Source organism: Mastomys coucha, unplaced genomic scaffold, assembly GCF_008632895.1.
Source record: "Mastomys coucha isolate ucsf_1 unplaced genomic scaffold, UCSF_Mcou_1 pScaffold23, whole genome shotgun sequence".
NCBI classification, from domain to species: Eukaryota; Metazoa; Chordata; class Mammalia; order Rodentia; family Muridae; genus Mastomys; species Mastomys coucha.
Genome location: NW_022196906.1, coordinates 58,453,362 through 58,468,472, shown reverse-complemented (window position 1 = coordinate 58,468,472; position 15,111 = coordinate 58,453,362). Strand labels below are relative to the sequence as shown.

Sequence of the window (15,111 nt, the reverse complement as noted above, 5' to 3'; positions counted from 1 at the left end):
CCAGCCCCTGCTCCCCCAACCCCATCCCCCCCAACTCCCACCCCTGTCTCCAACCACATTTCCATGTGTGGACCTTCTGAACTCTGGTTTGACCTGTTGAGCTGTGCAAATGAAAATTGAGGAAGCCCTCGTTCAGGTTTTATTTCACACAAGCAATGCGATGTTTCAGTTTAAGTAAATTCAAGCTATGTTGTAAGGCTTGGGCTAATACCAAGAGGCTGTATGCTGTGTTTAGCCCAAATGCAAACAGAACTGAGCCTCCTGTATATTACCCGGCAGCCCATGTGCGCTGACTTCTGCACCAGTGTTTCTCTAGTTGTAATGATAATAAAGGTGCTGTTTAGGGGAGTGTGACCAAGAGCTGTGCTAAGCATTTTGCCTACGCTATCTTTTGCCCTTCTGGCAAAACCAAGAGGTCTATGATTATCTCACCCCCCCCCCCCCCCCCCGTTTTTTTTTTTTTTAGTTGAGGAATCGACTTGGAGAGGTGAGGGAACTTGTTGGAGCTCACAAAGCATGGGTGTCACAAGTAGGGTCTGAGCCCCAGGCTGTCTGTGCCCTTAGATTTGGGCGGCAGAAATGCTGGGAGGCATGGAAGACTTCCTGGGGTTTGAGGAAACTGATGGTTAAAAGCACGTGGAACACCAGGTGTGACATGCTGTATCCTATCTTCTAGAATCACCGCCGCCCCCCTATTCTCGGCTGTCTCCTCCTGACCAGTACAAGCCACTGGGTAAGTGTGTCCTCCTCTGGAGGGGTGGGCTGGATTGGGTGCCTTCAAACAGGGGGAAGTTTTACAAACACTCCCACGGTTAGGCTGCTGCAGAGAGACTATTTACATCTTCAGATTCCAGGCTCCTCGTTAACCTCTCCATGACCTTTAAACATGGGCCTGTGGGAGATGAATGGGTTCTGACTTAAGCTGTTCTTTGGAGGTGGGTTGGAATTTCTGGGTCTCTTTTCCATCCTTCCTTCCCCAGTCTTGGATTACCGTCCACCAGGGTGTTAACTGAGAGTATGACAGGCACACAGGGCGTAGAGTCTTTGTTTAGCTCTACCTGTCCTTGTCCCCCTACCTGGACAGGTGGACCGAAGGCTAGCCGTCTCTGAGGGAGGTTAGTGGAGAGGGTGTGTCATTCCAGACAAGTTCTGTGCTATTTGGCAAGCTGTCTTTTCTGTATAGCTTGGGGGCTAAGTGTCAGCTCATGATCTGGGGTTCTCACATACAGTTTTAAAAGCAAATGAGGGTCTGAAGAGATGGCTCATGGTTTGAGAGCACTTGCTGCTCATCCAAGAGGATCTGGGTTCAGTTCTCAGCACCTAAATCAGGTGGTTCCCAATTGCCTGCCACTCCAGCTCCATGGAATCCAATGCCCTCTTCTGGCCTTCAATGGTACTTGCATGTACATGATGTACACGCAAACACTCAGGTCCATGCACACTTATACACAACTAACTGACTAACTGACTGACTGACTAACTAACTAACTAACTAACTAACTAACTGTTTAAAAGCAGAGATGCCCTGGGCCCTGAGCTCGCCTCTGGATTTAAGGCAGTCATGTGGTCTGTGGAGTTCCACTAGCAGGTGAGCTGGCCTCAAGAGTTCCAACACAACAACTTTGTAACCAGTAGTTTCTGTGAGGCCCAGGCCTCCAAAGTACATTGGCATGGTATGGGTGCTAGAACATTCCCAAATGACCATAAAGAATAAGTTTATATGGTTTATGGTAGAAACTTCCACTCTCGAGTGTGTGAGCTCTGTCTGGAAGGTCACTTCCCTGGGTCATGGACTCAGGTAGTCACCCCAAGTTCCTTCCAGCCCTCCATCTTTAGTGAAGTCAGTACAATCACCTCAGACTTGCTTGAGGAGTTTGATCCATGGAAAAGAGAGCAAAGGCTGTCCCTCGTGGGTGTGGGAGGCAGTAGCTGAGCAGTGAGGTCTGTTGCAGCTGTGAGCCCTGTACCCAGGGAGCTCTGTTTACTTGTCTGGGAACTAGTAGGGTCGTGGTCTCTTTTTTTTTCTTTTTCTTTCTTTCTCTCTTTTTTCTTTCTTTCTTTCTTTTTTTTTTTTTAAGATTTATTTATTGATTATATATACATATACTGTAGCTGTCTTCAGACACTCCAGAAGAGGGCATCAGATCTCGTTACAGATGGTTATGAGCTACCATGTGGTTTCTGGGATTTGAACTCATGACCTTCAGAAAAGCAGTCGGTGCTCTTACCTACTGAGCCATCTCTCTAGCACCTCTTTCTTTCTTTTTTTTTTTTAATTTTATTTTTTATTAGATATTTTCTTTACTTACATTTCAAATTTTATCCCCTTTCCTCATTTCCTCTCCGAACCCCCCTCCCATCCCCCCTCCCCCTGGGGGTCATGGTCTTATGGTAGATGATGGGGAGCCAACTGAGTGAGGGGAGGGAGACCCATAGCTGAGGAGCTGTAGAGTTGAGAGATTAACCCAGGGCAGCCATAGCTCAGGCTATGGCTTCTCCATCTTCCTGCCACAGGCCGGACTCAGCATCTCTTAAGTCCTGTGGAGGATGCCTTGCACCATTAACCAATGGCAGGCTCATTGCAAGGGACCATTAAAAACTAAAAGGAAGCTGTGCTTGGTGGCACACACCTTTAATCCCAGCACTTGGGAGACAAAGGCAAGCAGATTTCTGAGTTCAAGGCCAGCCTGGTCTACAAGAGTGAGTTCCAGGACAGCCAGGGCTACACAGAGAAACTCTGTCTGAAACAAACAAACAGACAAACAAGAAGAAAAAAATGCTAATATGTGTCGCATTACTTCACAGTGGGACAGCTGGGTCCCAGAAAGCAAGGATGACTCTTGCTGGGGCTCACAGAACTTCATGTTAGCATAAGAGCTAAGAATGGCTTTCACTGATTGAATCAAATCAAATTGATTGATTGATTGAGACAGGATCTTCTTATGTAGTCTAGTCAGCTTCCTTTCAGACTTTCCGTCCTCTTGCCTCAGCCTCCTCTTTTCCTGCTTGCTGGAATTACAGATGTGCATCACTGTGGCTGCCTTTGTTTTTATTTTATATATATATTTTAAATGATGTAGAAAAAATAATAGAGTTACAAGAATACTCCCTCAACCATGAGTGGCGACAAAATGTCTGTGGTGGGAAGGCCATGTTCCTCCTCCACGTTGACCACTGCTACTCCTTCATGCTACTGAGTAGAGCTGAGTGAGTGAGTGGAGCAGGTTGTGAGGCTCTTGTGATGGAGGGTGCTTAACTCCGTAGGAAAAGGTAGTGACCCCTAGTACTGCCAGCTGTTCCTGGAGGTGCACCTTGAATTGGGGCTCCAGATCCCACCTAGGGTCCCTCCATGGCTTCAGGTCATGATAGCGAGCAGCCGGGAGAGCTTTTTTTCTATAGCAGCCACCACCAGGAAGGTTGTCTCAGTGGAAAGTCTAGCTCTGTGGGCTTGGCAAGGGTGTGACAGGTACCTTTCAGTAGCTAGCTTCAATTGATAGACGCCACTTGCCCTGCCCATTCTCTCTGGAAACTTCTGGGTGCTTCTTATACAAACGTAGTGGTTCCCAGCATACACATCAGGCAACTCAGAACTGTCTGTAACTCCAGATTCAGTGTACACCTAAATACACGGAGACACATACTTATACAAAATTAAAAATAATTCAAGTAAATAAAAAAAATATCTTAAAAGTAAGAGGACCCAATCAACCTGTGACCTGGTGTTTCTCCTTCAGATGATTGGTGAGAAGCTCAGTGCTAGCAATATCTGACATTTTAAAGAACAAGACCTTCCATGCTTTTTGTGTATTTCTTCTACTGACTTTTTGAAAGAAAGCTAGAGCTGGCACACCAGATTCCAGGCATAGCCCTCTCCCTCACATGGCTGCCTCACTGTGGCTCCCTCACTGTGGCCCCCTCACTGTGGCCCCCTCACTGTGGCTGCCTCACCGAGCCTCAGTGAGAGCCTCCAGGCATTCTGCACTGGGGACATTAGGTATTAAATGCAGACTCAAGGTGTGGGGAAGATAGCTCAATCGGTAGAGTGCTGGGACATGAATTCAGTCTCCAGCTATGGTGGTGCATGCCTCTCCTACTACCGAGGAGGCCAGGCCAGGCCAGGAGTTCTCCCTGGGACTCACTGGCCAGCCAGCCTAACTACTCTTTGAACTATAGGCCAGTGAGACCTTGCCTCAAAAAGTCAAAAAGCAAGGTGAGGACTGATACCCAGAGTTGACACCCGGTGTACACACACACACACACACACACACACACACACACACACACAGTGTGCACTTACATACACACAAACATGCAAACACACATACACACAAATGGTACAAAATTCTAAATCCTCCACTTTAGCGTTGAAGGGTTTATTTTGAAGAGTTTCTTATTTTCAAAACAGCAGATAATTTTTTTATGTGCCTTGCGTACACTATTTTAAAAATTACTTCCTTTGCATTATTTCCCTTTTTACTATTTAAACAATTATTATATATTTTATACATATTATATAATAATTACATACACAGACACACAAGGTCAGTTTACTTCTGTGCTTCCCTGATGTTATGAGACCAAGAACCAAAATCAAACTCAGCATCTGGCAAGTGGGAAATGGAAAAAAAAAAAAGTCAAATTGGTTCATGTTTCATCTTTACTGTTCCTCAAGCCATGCGAGAAAAGGAAAAATTTTATGCAAAATGAAACGGAATCCTAGCTAGCTATAGCCTAAGCTGAGGGACTTGTTCCAGGAATCCCAGCCCCTGGTGGCTGCTGGGCCGTCTGGGGCCAGCCACACCAGATCTGACTTGTGCTGGGTGAGCTGAAAAGCTTGTGGACTTCCTGGTCCATGCTTCTCAACTCCTGGACAGACCTGTCAGTCCCTTACTGGGCACAACCCCATACTGTTGGTAGCAGAGGCCTGGACTGCGAAGGGAAACAAAAATCCCAACTCTTCCCGTTCCCCAGAGCACCAGTTCATGAACCCAGTGGGGTAGAAAAAGTTCCCTTCCATTTGGGTGCACCGCAGGCAGGGGATGGCCCAGGATGCATGGCATATGAAGGCAGGGGATGGCCCAGGATGCATGGCATATGAAGCACTTAATTAAGCCTGATTTTAAAAACAAGCATGAACGCAAACCCAGCCCAAGCTCCACAGGCTGTTCGGATGTTGGGGAGTGGGAGAGGCAAGAGAGATAGCAAAAGGTAATCTGAAGCAAACACTTGGGCCTTAGTGAGAGAGGCGTGTGGGAGCAGAAGTGGCAATGACTTAAGCTTCCCCAGCTCCAGGAGGAAGGAAGGAAGGAAGGGAAGAGAGATGGAAGCAAGAACGAACAACTTCAAGAATTTTAATGGTTGTGATTAAGGTTAGCAGCTATGAATTGTTCAGGGACTTAATTTAACCTTACCCAAACAGGCTTCAAGTTGGTGCTTGCTCAGTCCCCTGAACACGGACTATTTCTACGGTCAGGACATCTGAGATTCTTCCATGTGTCAGGGTCACTGCAGTGTGCGTTTTTCCAGAAGGGTTCTTGAGACTAGATGGTTGGCCTGGTCTGGAGTGGTCCTGTGACTGGGTTCCAGAGTGGCATCAGAAACTCGTGAGGGGGCTGGAGGTTGTGGTTGGCCTGGTCTGGAGTGGTCCTGTGACTGGGTTCCAGAGTGGCATCAGAAACTTGTGAGGGGGCTGGAGGTGTTGCTTGGTTGGTAGAATGGTTGCTTAACATACGTGAAGTCCTGGGTTTGGTTCCCTGCACTGCACACCCTCAGCTTTGTTGGCTCAGGCCTGCAATCTCAGCGTTTAGGAGGTGAGACCAAGAGAGTTGGGAGTTCAAAGCCATCCTTGGCTAGATATTGGAATCAAGGTTAGCCTGGGCTACAGGAACAAATAACTAATAAATACGCGGTCCCCCCCCTCCCGGGACATCTGCCCTTTGTATTTTGCACTGGTGCCTTTTGGCTAACTGAGCTCTCTTTTTTTCCCTCTCGAACAGATCTGTCCGATTCTACATTGTCTTACACTGAAACTGAGGCCACCAACTCCCTCATCACTGCTCCGGGTGAATTCTCAGGTTGGCATATTTCTCCTTATTCGTCGCTGTGGGCGGTACCGATGGGGGTGGGGGTGGGTGCGTTAGTAGAACGGATTTTGATTTCTTGTGATTTTTGTGCACTTATTCGCCCACTCTATAAATGAAAAGATGGCCTGTGTGTGTGTGCGTGCGTGTGTGTATGTGTGTGTTTTGCTGGTGTTATTAGAGGTAAGAAATGGGTGTGACACTACACGTGTGTCAGCCCAGTACTCAGGAGGCTGAAGCCAGAAGAGTTCAATGCCAGCTTGGGCTCCAAAGCTGTGTGGATGGGGACCTGAAGATAATAACTCGCCAGGTTTTAACCTGGTTCTCCACCATGTCTCTGCCATTTCCATGGCTTAGGAAGGTCTCCTCGTCATTGTAGCCTGGGACACTTCTCCACAAGGAGACCTCAAGGTCGATGGGTCTTTTTTCCTCTCTGTGCTCTGGAGGAGAGGCCGTGGGTAAGCAAAGGGAACAACTTTGGCAGACTGGCGAGGGGGCAGTTTGCTAAAAGCTGATGGTGTTTGTGCCCTGTACATGTCAGGAGGCAGGAGGAAGGAACTCTGGCTTTGCTGTCCCCTAACTGCCTAAAATTCCTGGATGCTGGCCCTAAGACCTCTCAGATTCAAGGGAATTCTTCATGTGAGAGGCCGGGTAGGATGAACTGGGGCAGGAGGGCCAGGGAACTTGGGTGTCTGGGGTCTTCATGGCCTTCTGGGAGCAAGATCAGTAGAGTGTGCTGTGTGGCAGCTGGGCTTGTGGCCTGGGGTTGGGGGTAGCTAGCTGGGCATCTGCATCTTTTCCTGACTCCACACCCAAGCCATAAAAGCAGAAGCATGGGCCTTAGTGACCAGGGTGAGCCAGGCTCCACCCCAGCTCCTTATATTATGTCAAGACAGCTGGGCTGTCAACCCATAGGTGTAGTGACTCCTTGTGTCCCTCAGGGCTACCTAGCAGCCTTTGTGGCCACAGGAACCTCGGCACCTTCCTACTACTGTGCTACCCTCTCCTGTTCTGTAACAGTTCAGTGCACCCTGATGACTATATTCCCAGAATTCCCTCTGCCTCTTCTTGGGCTCCATGCTGGCTGCTCCTAGACACTTATTTATTTCCCTAGTCTACAGCCCTTCCCAGTCCATTTCCTGGTCTTCCTGAGGACCTGGGAAGAGACCACAGGCTGTTTTAAGAGATGGAACCAGAAGGTGAGACCCTACAGTGAGCTTGTGGCCCACATGGCATAGGAATCCAGGTCTCCTGTCCCCAGCTACTGTTTGCTCTCTGGTTTCTGGTCCCTCATCAGGCCACTTTATTGTCTCCTCTTATATGATATACTCTCCCTCCCTTAAAGATCTAGCTCAGGTAGCTGCGTGCGGTGGCCTTTAAGCTCAGCACTCAGGGGACAGAGGCAGACAAACATCTGTGATACAGATAAGCTTGGTCTATAGTTCCAGCCCGCTGGGGATACACAGTGGGACTTGTCACAAAAAATGACAAAAAAACATGTTAAAGAACCAGGCAGGATGCTGGGTGATGGTGGTGGTGGCTCACGCCTTTAATCCCTGTACTCAGGAGGCAGAGGCAGGTGCATCTCTGAGTTCGAGGCCAGCCTGGTCTACAGAATGAGTTCCAGGACAGCCAGGGCTACGCAGAGAAACCCTGTCTCCGTGTGTGTGTGTGTGTGTGTGTGTGTGTGTGTGTGTGTGTGTGTGTGTGTCTGTCTGTCTCTGTGTATGTGTGTGTGTGTCTGTCTGTCTCTGTGTATGTGTGTGTGTGTGTCTGTCTCTGTGTATGTGTGTGTGTGTGTCTGTCTGTCTCTGTGTGTGAGACGGGAAGTGGGAGTGGAGAAAAGATTCAGCCAGGTGATTCTAAGTTACAGCACAGACCATTCTCTCCTCTGGCATGCAGGCAGAAGCCACGTGGGACTGAAATGACGGACGCTGATTATTTTTTGAGTTTATGATTCTGGGTCCCTGCCGGTCCTCGTGGCTGTTAAGTTAGGGGAATTGCCATGGTGCCCTTGGATTGCAGGACATTTGGATGCTTTGACATCTTTTTTCCTTGTCAACTGTGGAAACGTGTGTGTGTGTGTGTGTGTGTTTCACAGTATATTTGCATTTGTGAGCTTCCCTGATTCCAGAGGAGGCCGGGTACATGGTTCCTGCTTGAAGGACTGGTCCTCAAAGCCACACGTGCAGGAGGCCTTCCCCCTGCCAGGCTCCTGCAGAGAGCAAGCACGCCCCCCCCCCCCACATGTGGGGACCATAGACCATAGGCGGGACCGTGTTGGGGTGGGCTGTGCTTGGATTTCTGCCCAGATATCTCAGAGCTGAGTCTGTAGTACTGGACACCAAAGAGGCCACCGTTGGTCTTGATTATCACGGAAAAAAAAGTGGCTGGGCAGTCGTGGTGCATGAGGCAGGCAGATCTTTATGAATTAGAGGCCAGCCTGGTCTATAGAGTGAGATCCAGGAAAGCCAAGGCTACACAGAGATACCTGTCTTGAAAACAAATGCGAAAAAAGGAAAAAAAAAAGAAAAAGGAAAAAAAAAGCGTCTAGTGGTTGGCACTCTGAGAGGCTAAAAGATGTGGGAAGAAAGTTTGGGGTTTCCTGTAATGAGCTTTGAACTGGGATCTAGATGGCCTGAGTAAGCAAGTGAACAGTTTTTGTCTCCTCCTGGGCTTTGGGCTGTGTTGGTATTGGCTAGAAGGAAGATTTAGGGAGGGGTCCTTGGCAGGAGGGGAAAAGTTCCAAGGGACAATAGGCCTTGGTGGATAGGAGAATCACAACTACTCCATCCTGTGAGGATAGAGTGATGTCATGCAGGGAGGCATTGAGGGATTCAAAATCCGAAAGTCCAGGAGCAGCGTGGGTCAGGCCAAGGCATTTTGACCGGCCCTCTAGGGAGACAGCTGCTCTTCTTCCCACTGACCTCCTTCTGGAACAGTACCTGTAAGGCCCCGTCAGACTGTCATGTCTGTGCGACTCCCTCTCACTGCTGAGTGATCAGCTTCAGGTCCCAGACAGCGCATGGAGGCTTGGGTGGAGTAACTCCAGTGCCAGGGCCGGGGTGAGAGCTCACTGACACAGGACGCCATGCTTCTCTGTGCGACCACTGAAGAAATCTCCTGGAGAACACAGAGACCCACCAAACAACGACTGCGCCATCCCTCTGTTCTGTGTCTTGATGGATGGGTGCCCTTCAGGGCCTGGTCCCGCTCACATCTAGACAGGCCTGCTCACAATGATAGTCACAGCCTGGTCAAACTTCCTGTTTTTCTGTTCTCCTGTCCTGTGACTAAGGCCACGTAGGGAGATGGCAGGATTTGGGGATCAGTCACAGGCCCAGGCAGACAAGGACACATGAGGAGCTGCAGGAAAGTGGGGGCTCCTGCTCTAATTTGACGGAATGAGGTCTCTTTTGGGGGTGCACTTGGAACTCTTGTGCTGTGGTGTCCTCACTTCATTTGCGACGGGGGGTGGGGTGGGGTACTATATCCTGGCTATCCAAAGTCTCTGTTGGCATCCACTGTCAGTGTAGGCTCTCTCTCAGTCAGGTCCTGTGAGCCACACAGGAAACTGAAGGTCAAAGGGCACAGGTGACTCCACCAAGGTCACTCAGGTTGGAAACATAGCCAGGAACCATCAACCAGATTCCATAGAACCTCACAGTTCAAGTGTCTTCAGTGGGATTTGGGTAAAATCACCAGCCTTGAGGCGTCTTTTCGGGGTGTTCTTCGACCTCTATGGGGTTATGATTTTCTTGCTTCACTTGGGTCTGCGGGTGCTGTCCTCTGGCTAGCTAAGGACCCCTTGTCCCCTCGGACCTCTTCTTTACAGCACTGACACTTCTGTCCTGTTCCCTTGACTTCAGTATGGTTTGAGAATTAAGCATGATCCGCTGAAGAAGCTCACAGTAGGGTGTGAGTGAGGGGCTGTGGGTTATCCTCTTTTGGTAGGCAGAATATGTTCTCGGTCATGGAAGTGCAGCGCGAGGGGGCAATGGGAACTGGTGGTTTGAGGAGAGCTGGTGGAGTGGGCAAGATTCTCCCAGCATCCTCTTTTCCAGCCTAGAATAAGAGAGTGCTATGGGCAGGTTAATCCAGCACTGCCCATATGCCAGATAAGCTGCTGTAGACTAGGCAGGCCCTTCTGATGGCCTTGACTGTGTTTGCTAGCCTCTCAGCCTGAGCTATATCACTGGTGTGTGCTCCTCCTCAGGAGCAGGCAGTGCTCTGTGGTGGTTGGAGCTGAGCTGGATTGGGTGTCTACCTGATCCGAAGCTCCTTAGGAGCCCAGGCTCTCCTATCCACACTTATATTCAAGCTAACAGTTTGGAGACAGGCTCAGAGAGATTAAGAGACTGGCTGTGAGCCGCACAGCGAGCACTGGTAGCTGGAGTTAGTCAAGAAGTATAGGTGGCCCTGTGTTGTTTGTTCACCTGCTCTCTGTCCCGCGGCCCTTGGCTCTCAGCTGAGTGCTCTTTGCCCACATCTTCAGGTACATACAGATGAGACCGTTCTCTGATTGCCAGGGTCACAGGTCTTGTCCAGCCCAGGCTCTGTCTGTGTGTCCCTAAGGGCTCTGTCAGCTTCAGCCAGCACATGTCTACCCTTGCAGCAGAGGTAAGTGGAGGGCAGAGTCTTCATCACAGTTAGCTCTGGGTTCAAGTCCCAGGGCTCTGCTTCCTGATTAGTTGAGAGGGGGCAGCTGCTTAGCCATCCTGCCCGCACAGGGTGGAATGGGGGACAATTTTCTACTTGTGGAGTAGAGGACAATAGTAAAATGCCCTCTAAAGAAGGTAGTAACTGAGCCTCTCTGGTCAGCAATGCTCTGTGTGAGGGTGCGGCTATTAAAGGTACCCGGCCTGGAGATGAGACCTGTATCAATTCTGTCTTCCAGGCGCTCATGTAAGATGCTGTGAGAAGTGGCCAGGAGTCTCAGAAGCGGGGGTACCCAGGTGGGGTTTTAAAGGATGGCTGGAAGTCTGCCATTGTTTGTTTCTTTATGCGTGCACACGTGATAATGTTTATATGTGCACTGGGATATGTTCGTATGTGCACGTGTGTGTGAGCACGAGTGCTGCAGCACAGCTCATGGGAGTTGCTTCTCTCCTTCCATTCTTGTGGGACCCGGGGATCCAACTCAGGCTTGGCAGCATGCACCTCACCCAATAGAACCATCTTCCCGGGGAGGCAGGGATACAGGGCCAGCTCAGTGAGTTCCAGTAGCGGTCACACCTGGCAGCCAGTAGGACCTCTGAATGGTGTTCTTGGGATGGGCCTAGATATACGGAGTGGTCGGGAGGGAATGGAGACAGTGGGGAGGAGTGCTAGCTGAAAAGATGATTTTCTCAGGCCTCAGAATGAGACTCTATGGGCGGGTGGTCTCATACTTGATCATGGGGGTTCCCTGGATAAGAGAGGCATCTTGGGATAGTGGGAGACAGCTGGTGCTGTCCTCACATGAACAGCGTCTGTTAGTGGCAAGACCCTTCCCTGGGTTCTTTTTTTAATTTCCATCTTCTCTTCTTTATGCTCCTGACACTTTGCAGAAGGTCTATTCTCCCAGGCTAGTTGCTGGAGGTGGCGGGCCATGCAGAGAGAGAGAGAGAGAGAGAGAGAGAGAGAGAGAGAGAGAGAGAGAGAGAGAGAGAGAGAGAGAGAGAGAGAGAAAGAGAGAGAGAGAGATGGATGGCACAGGGATACCTTCAGGAGTATGCCGTGGAGCATCATGGGAGAAGGCAGTTGGCCAGGGTGGGTTCCAAGCTTAGCCTTGCCCTTTCCTGCTGGGTGGCTCCAAGCAAGCAAGCTCCTTGCCTCCAGCACCTCGGTTTGTGGTGTCCAGGAGCCCACTGGGTCAGAGATCTCTAGCTCCCACGGTGCCAGTGTGCCTCTGGATGTTGGTTCCAGCTCTTAGGCCTTAGGAGGTGGATGAGTTTCAAGGCTGGCCTTTATGGTGCACACCGGTGGTCTTAGTGGATCTTCTCTTCTTTGCCCCAGTGCTCAGCTTGAGACAAAGCTTCTGGGAAGAGGAAAGAGGGCTGGTGTCCCAGAGACCAGGACTCTGTTGGGATTGTGGGTGTTAGGGAAAGCTTCGCAGAGCAGGCCATTCTGGGTTGGGTCTTGTAGGCTGACTAAGCGCTTGCTAAGAACAGACTATAAGTGTTCTCTCAAGTAGAGGAAACAGCTTGTGCAGAAGCAGCTGAAGGTAGACGTGGGAGGGATGGGAGGGTGTGGAGAATCCTGAGTGGTTCTCCTGAATGTTGTGGTTAAGAACATAGGGATTAGGGCCCCTGGGGCCAGGGAACCCTAGGACATTCTCTGACCTAAAGGACATTGCCTAGCATTAAGCCAGCCCACAACGGGGGCTCCCTTTTGTAAGCAGAGAAATCCTGAGAGTTCATGGAGACAAAGACAGAGCACTCATCTCTCTTCCTCTCTCCTTCTCTCCCTCTCACCCCCCCCATACACACACACACACACACACACACACACACACACACACACACACACTAGTTAATGACCCTGGAAGCACAGAGCCCTGTGCCAGGCTCTTTCTCAAGTGCCATACATCTATGAGTTCATGGAATTTTCCAACACCTCTATGAGGCAGCCACTTTATTAGCCAAATTAAAGGAAGAAATGACGGAGGCTCAGAGAGGTTGAGTTGCTTGCCTAAGCTCACTCAGCTGGAAAGCTTTGGCTGGCCCCTGTGGGGCCTCCCAGGTACCCTGTCTGCCCCCCTGGACGGTACAGGATCCAAATATGGTCTTTGAGTGTCTGTGGTGTCTTTGCCTTCAGGGAACCAAGATTCAGCACAAACAAATATCTGTCACCCCAGATAGAGCACTGGTGACCAACAATAGGATTTTTTCAAAGTCCACATTGGAGAGCCAGTGAGTGTACTGGGTGGTTTGCAGAACGTGGGCAAAGGGTTACTCCCAGGAGCCTCTGTGGCTCCAAAGCAACCACACCCCTGCCAGGCTCCACCCCATCATGTGTGGTGATGTTGTGGAAGCTGTATTATGGAGTCCTCCTAGAGAGCACCGTGAGAGTCCCCTCTGAGAGCACCGTGGCTAGGGAGAGAGGGGGGCAGTAATGGCTGGCTTCCCAAGAGAGGATTTTGCTATCCTTACCTCCCTCTCTCTAACTAGGGAATGTCAACAGCTCCTTGACTATCACCTGAGACCTAGTTGTCAGCCGTATTGTTCTGCTGAATTCGTTGCCATGGCTACCAGGCCAAGGTATCTCCACCCCAAGATGGCAGTGGAGTGAACCTGCCATCATATGCAGCAGGGCATCTCTGCTCCTTGGCTGGTGCTGAGTGAAGGATCAAGTAGCCAGAGAACTAGTGGAAGAGCTGAGGTGGCTTCCGCGTATCTCTCTGGGGTGCTCTGACTCTGAGCCACTCTCAGGACATCTTGGGATGCCTTTATCCAGGCCGGGGTGGTCTCTGGCACAGGTTTTCTGAGGACCTCCCAAAGGGGCCCTTAGTTACCTCCTATCTAGTTTTGGCCATGTGTGTACGCCTTTGGTTCTCGTTCACACCATCCCTTTAGCCCAGTCTCCGCAGCAGCAGCAGCTCTCAGGGGACTCAAACGTTTCCTTGTCTGGGTTGAGTGGCATTTCTTTCATGCAGAAAATATCTCCTGAAGATTCTTGACCAGACATTTTCATACGAAACATTTTCCCTCCATGACCCTTGGCTGCCTGTCTCCATTTTGTGGAAAGAATGCCTGAGATTCATGGCCTGTCCCCATGGTCTCCAGCCTGAGAGGGTAAAGCCTGAGGGCCTGCTGCCCACAAAGTAGCCCATCACCCACCCTACCCTACTCTAAGCCTTGTGTTAGAAGGCCCCACTCACCTTATGGTCGAAGTTTCTGGATTTGGAAAAACAGAGGTCTTGTGTCTGGGGCTGGCCTCCAAGCCACCGCCGGCCCAGACTGTGAGCTGAATCATTGCCAACATAATAGTGACCTTTAAAAGAGACTTGAGGGGCCGGAGACATAACCTTAGTTAGCAGAGACCTTGATTCCCATGTACAAAGCCATGGGTTCAATCCCCGAGCACCACATATACTAGACACAGGGTCCATACCTGTAATGCCAGCACCTGGAAAGTGGAGGCAGGAAAAGCTAATGTTCAAGGTTGTCCTCAGCTACATAATGAGTTGGAGGCCAGCTTGGGCTATATGAGATCCTGTCTCAAAAAACCTGAAAGTGATTTTTATTCCCTGAGTCGTCGGGGATCAGGCAAGAGTGGACAGGGCTGGAGAAACCAACCACCAGTCAGGTTGAGTTGGCGCCAGGTTGGTGAGACGGCAGGGGGGCCACTCAGTGTGAGACTGGAAAGGACTGAGTTGGCTGGGCAATGTGCAAAGCTGAGAATCAAGAGTTCCACTGAAGTGGGTAGTGGTGGCGGACGCCTTTAATCCCAGCACTTGGGAGGCAGAGGCAGGCGGATTTCTGAGTTCGAGGCCAACCTGGTCTACAGAGTGAGTTCCAGGACAGCCAGGGCTACATAGAGAAACCCTGTCTTGAAAAACAAAAACAAAACAAACAAACAAACAAACAAAAAAGTTCCACTGATAGACCCATTTTACAGATGGAAAGGCCATGCCATGGCAGTTTGAGATGACTGAAGGGTAGAATGGCCTCCTGGACCCCTGGCTGGGTTGTGTTACTTTTATACTTCAGAAGCCCCTTAGGCTGTCTGTATTATCTGCTCAGTGAGGGAGAAGCGGGGCAGCTAGCCCTAGATGGGCAGCCATGTAGAATTTGGACAGAGCCAGGATCTTTTCCACCCTCCTCAGCATTCAAAAGCTCAGACCACAGTGGAGTCCTAGAGGTGGCATAGCCCAGGTCCCTGTTCCAGACCAGAGGCTAGAGTTTCCTCAGCTAGACTGAAGTCCCAGTGATCCTCCTGCCTCTGTCCTGCTTGGGCTGGGTTTACAGTTGTGTTCAAGACCACACCCAACTACTTATGTGGGCGCTGGGCTCTGAACTCTGGTCCCCACGGCTGCAGGGCGGTGCTC

At 50.2% G+C, this 15,111-nt stretch overlaps 1 protein-coding gene across 2 annotated transcripts in view; it reads left to right on the top strand.

Moving 5' to 3' along the window:
* Positions 1–15,111, top strand: part of Smad6 (SMAD family member 6) — a 69,962-nt gene that overhangs the window by 9,140 nt on the left and 45,711 nt on the right. For both annotated transcript variants that reach the window (XM_031343822.1, XM_031343821.1), the window contains 2 exons: positions 677–733; positions 5,997–6,074. In XM_031343822.1, the coding sequence (XP_031199682.1) occupies positions 677–733; positions 5,997–6,074 (135 nt within the window). The remainder of the gene's footprint in view (positions 1–676; positions 734–5,996; positions 6,075–15,111) is intronic.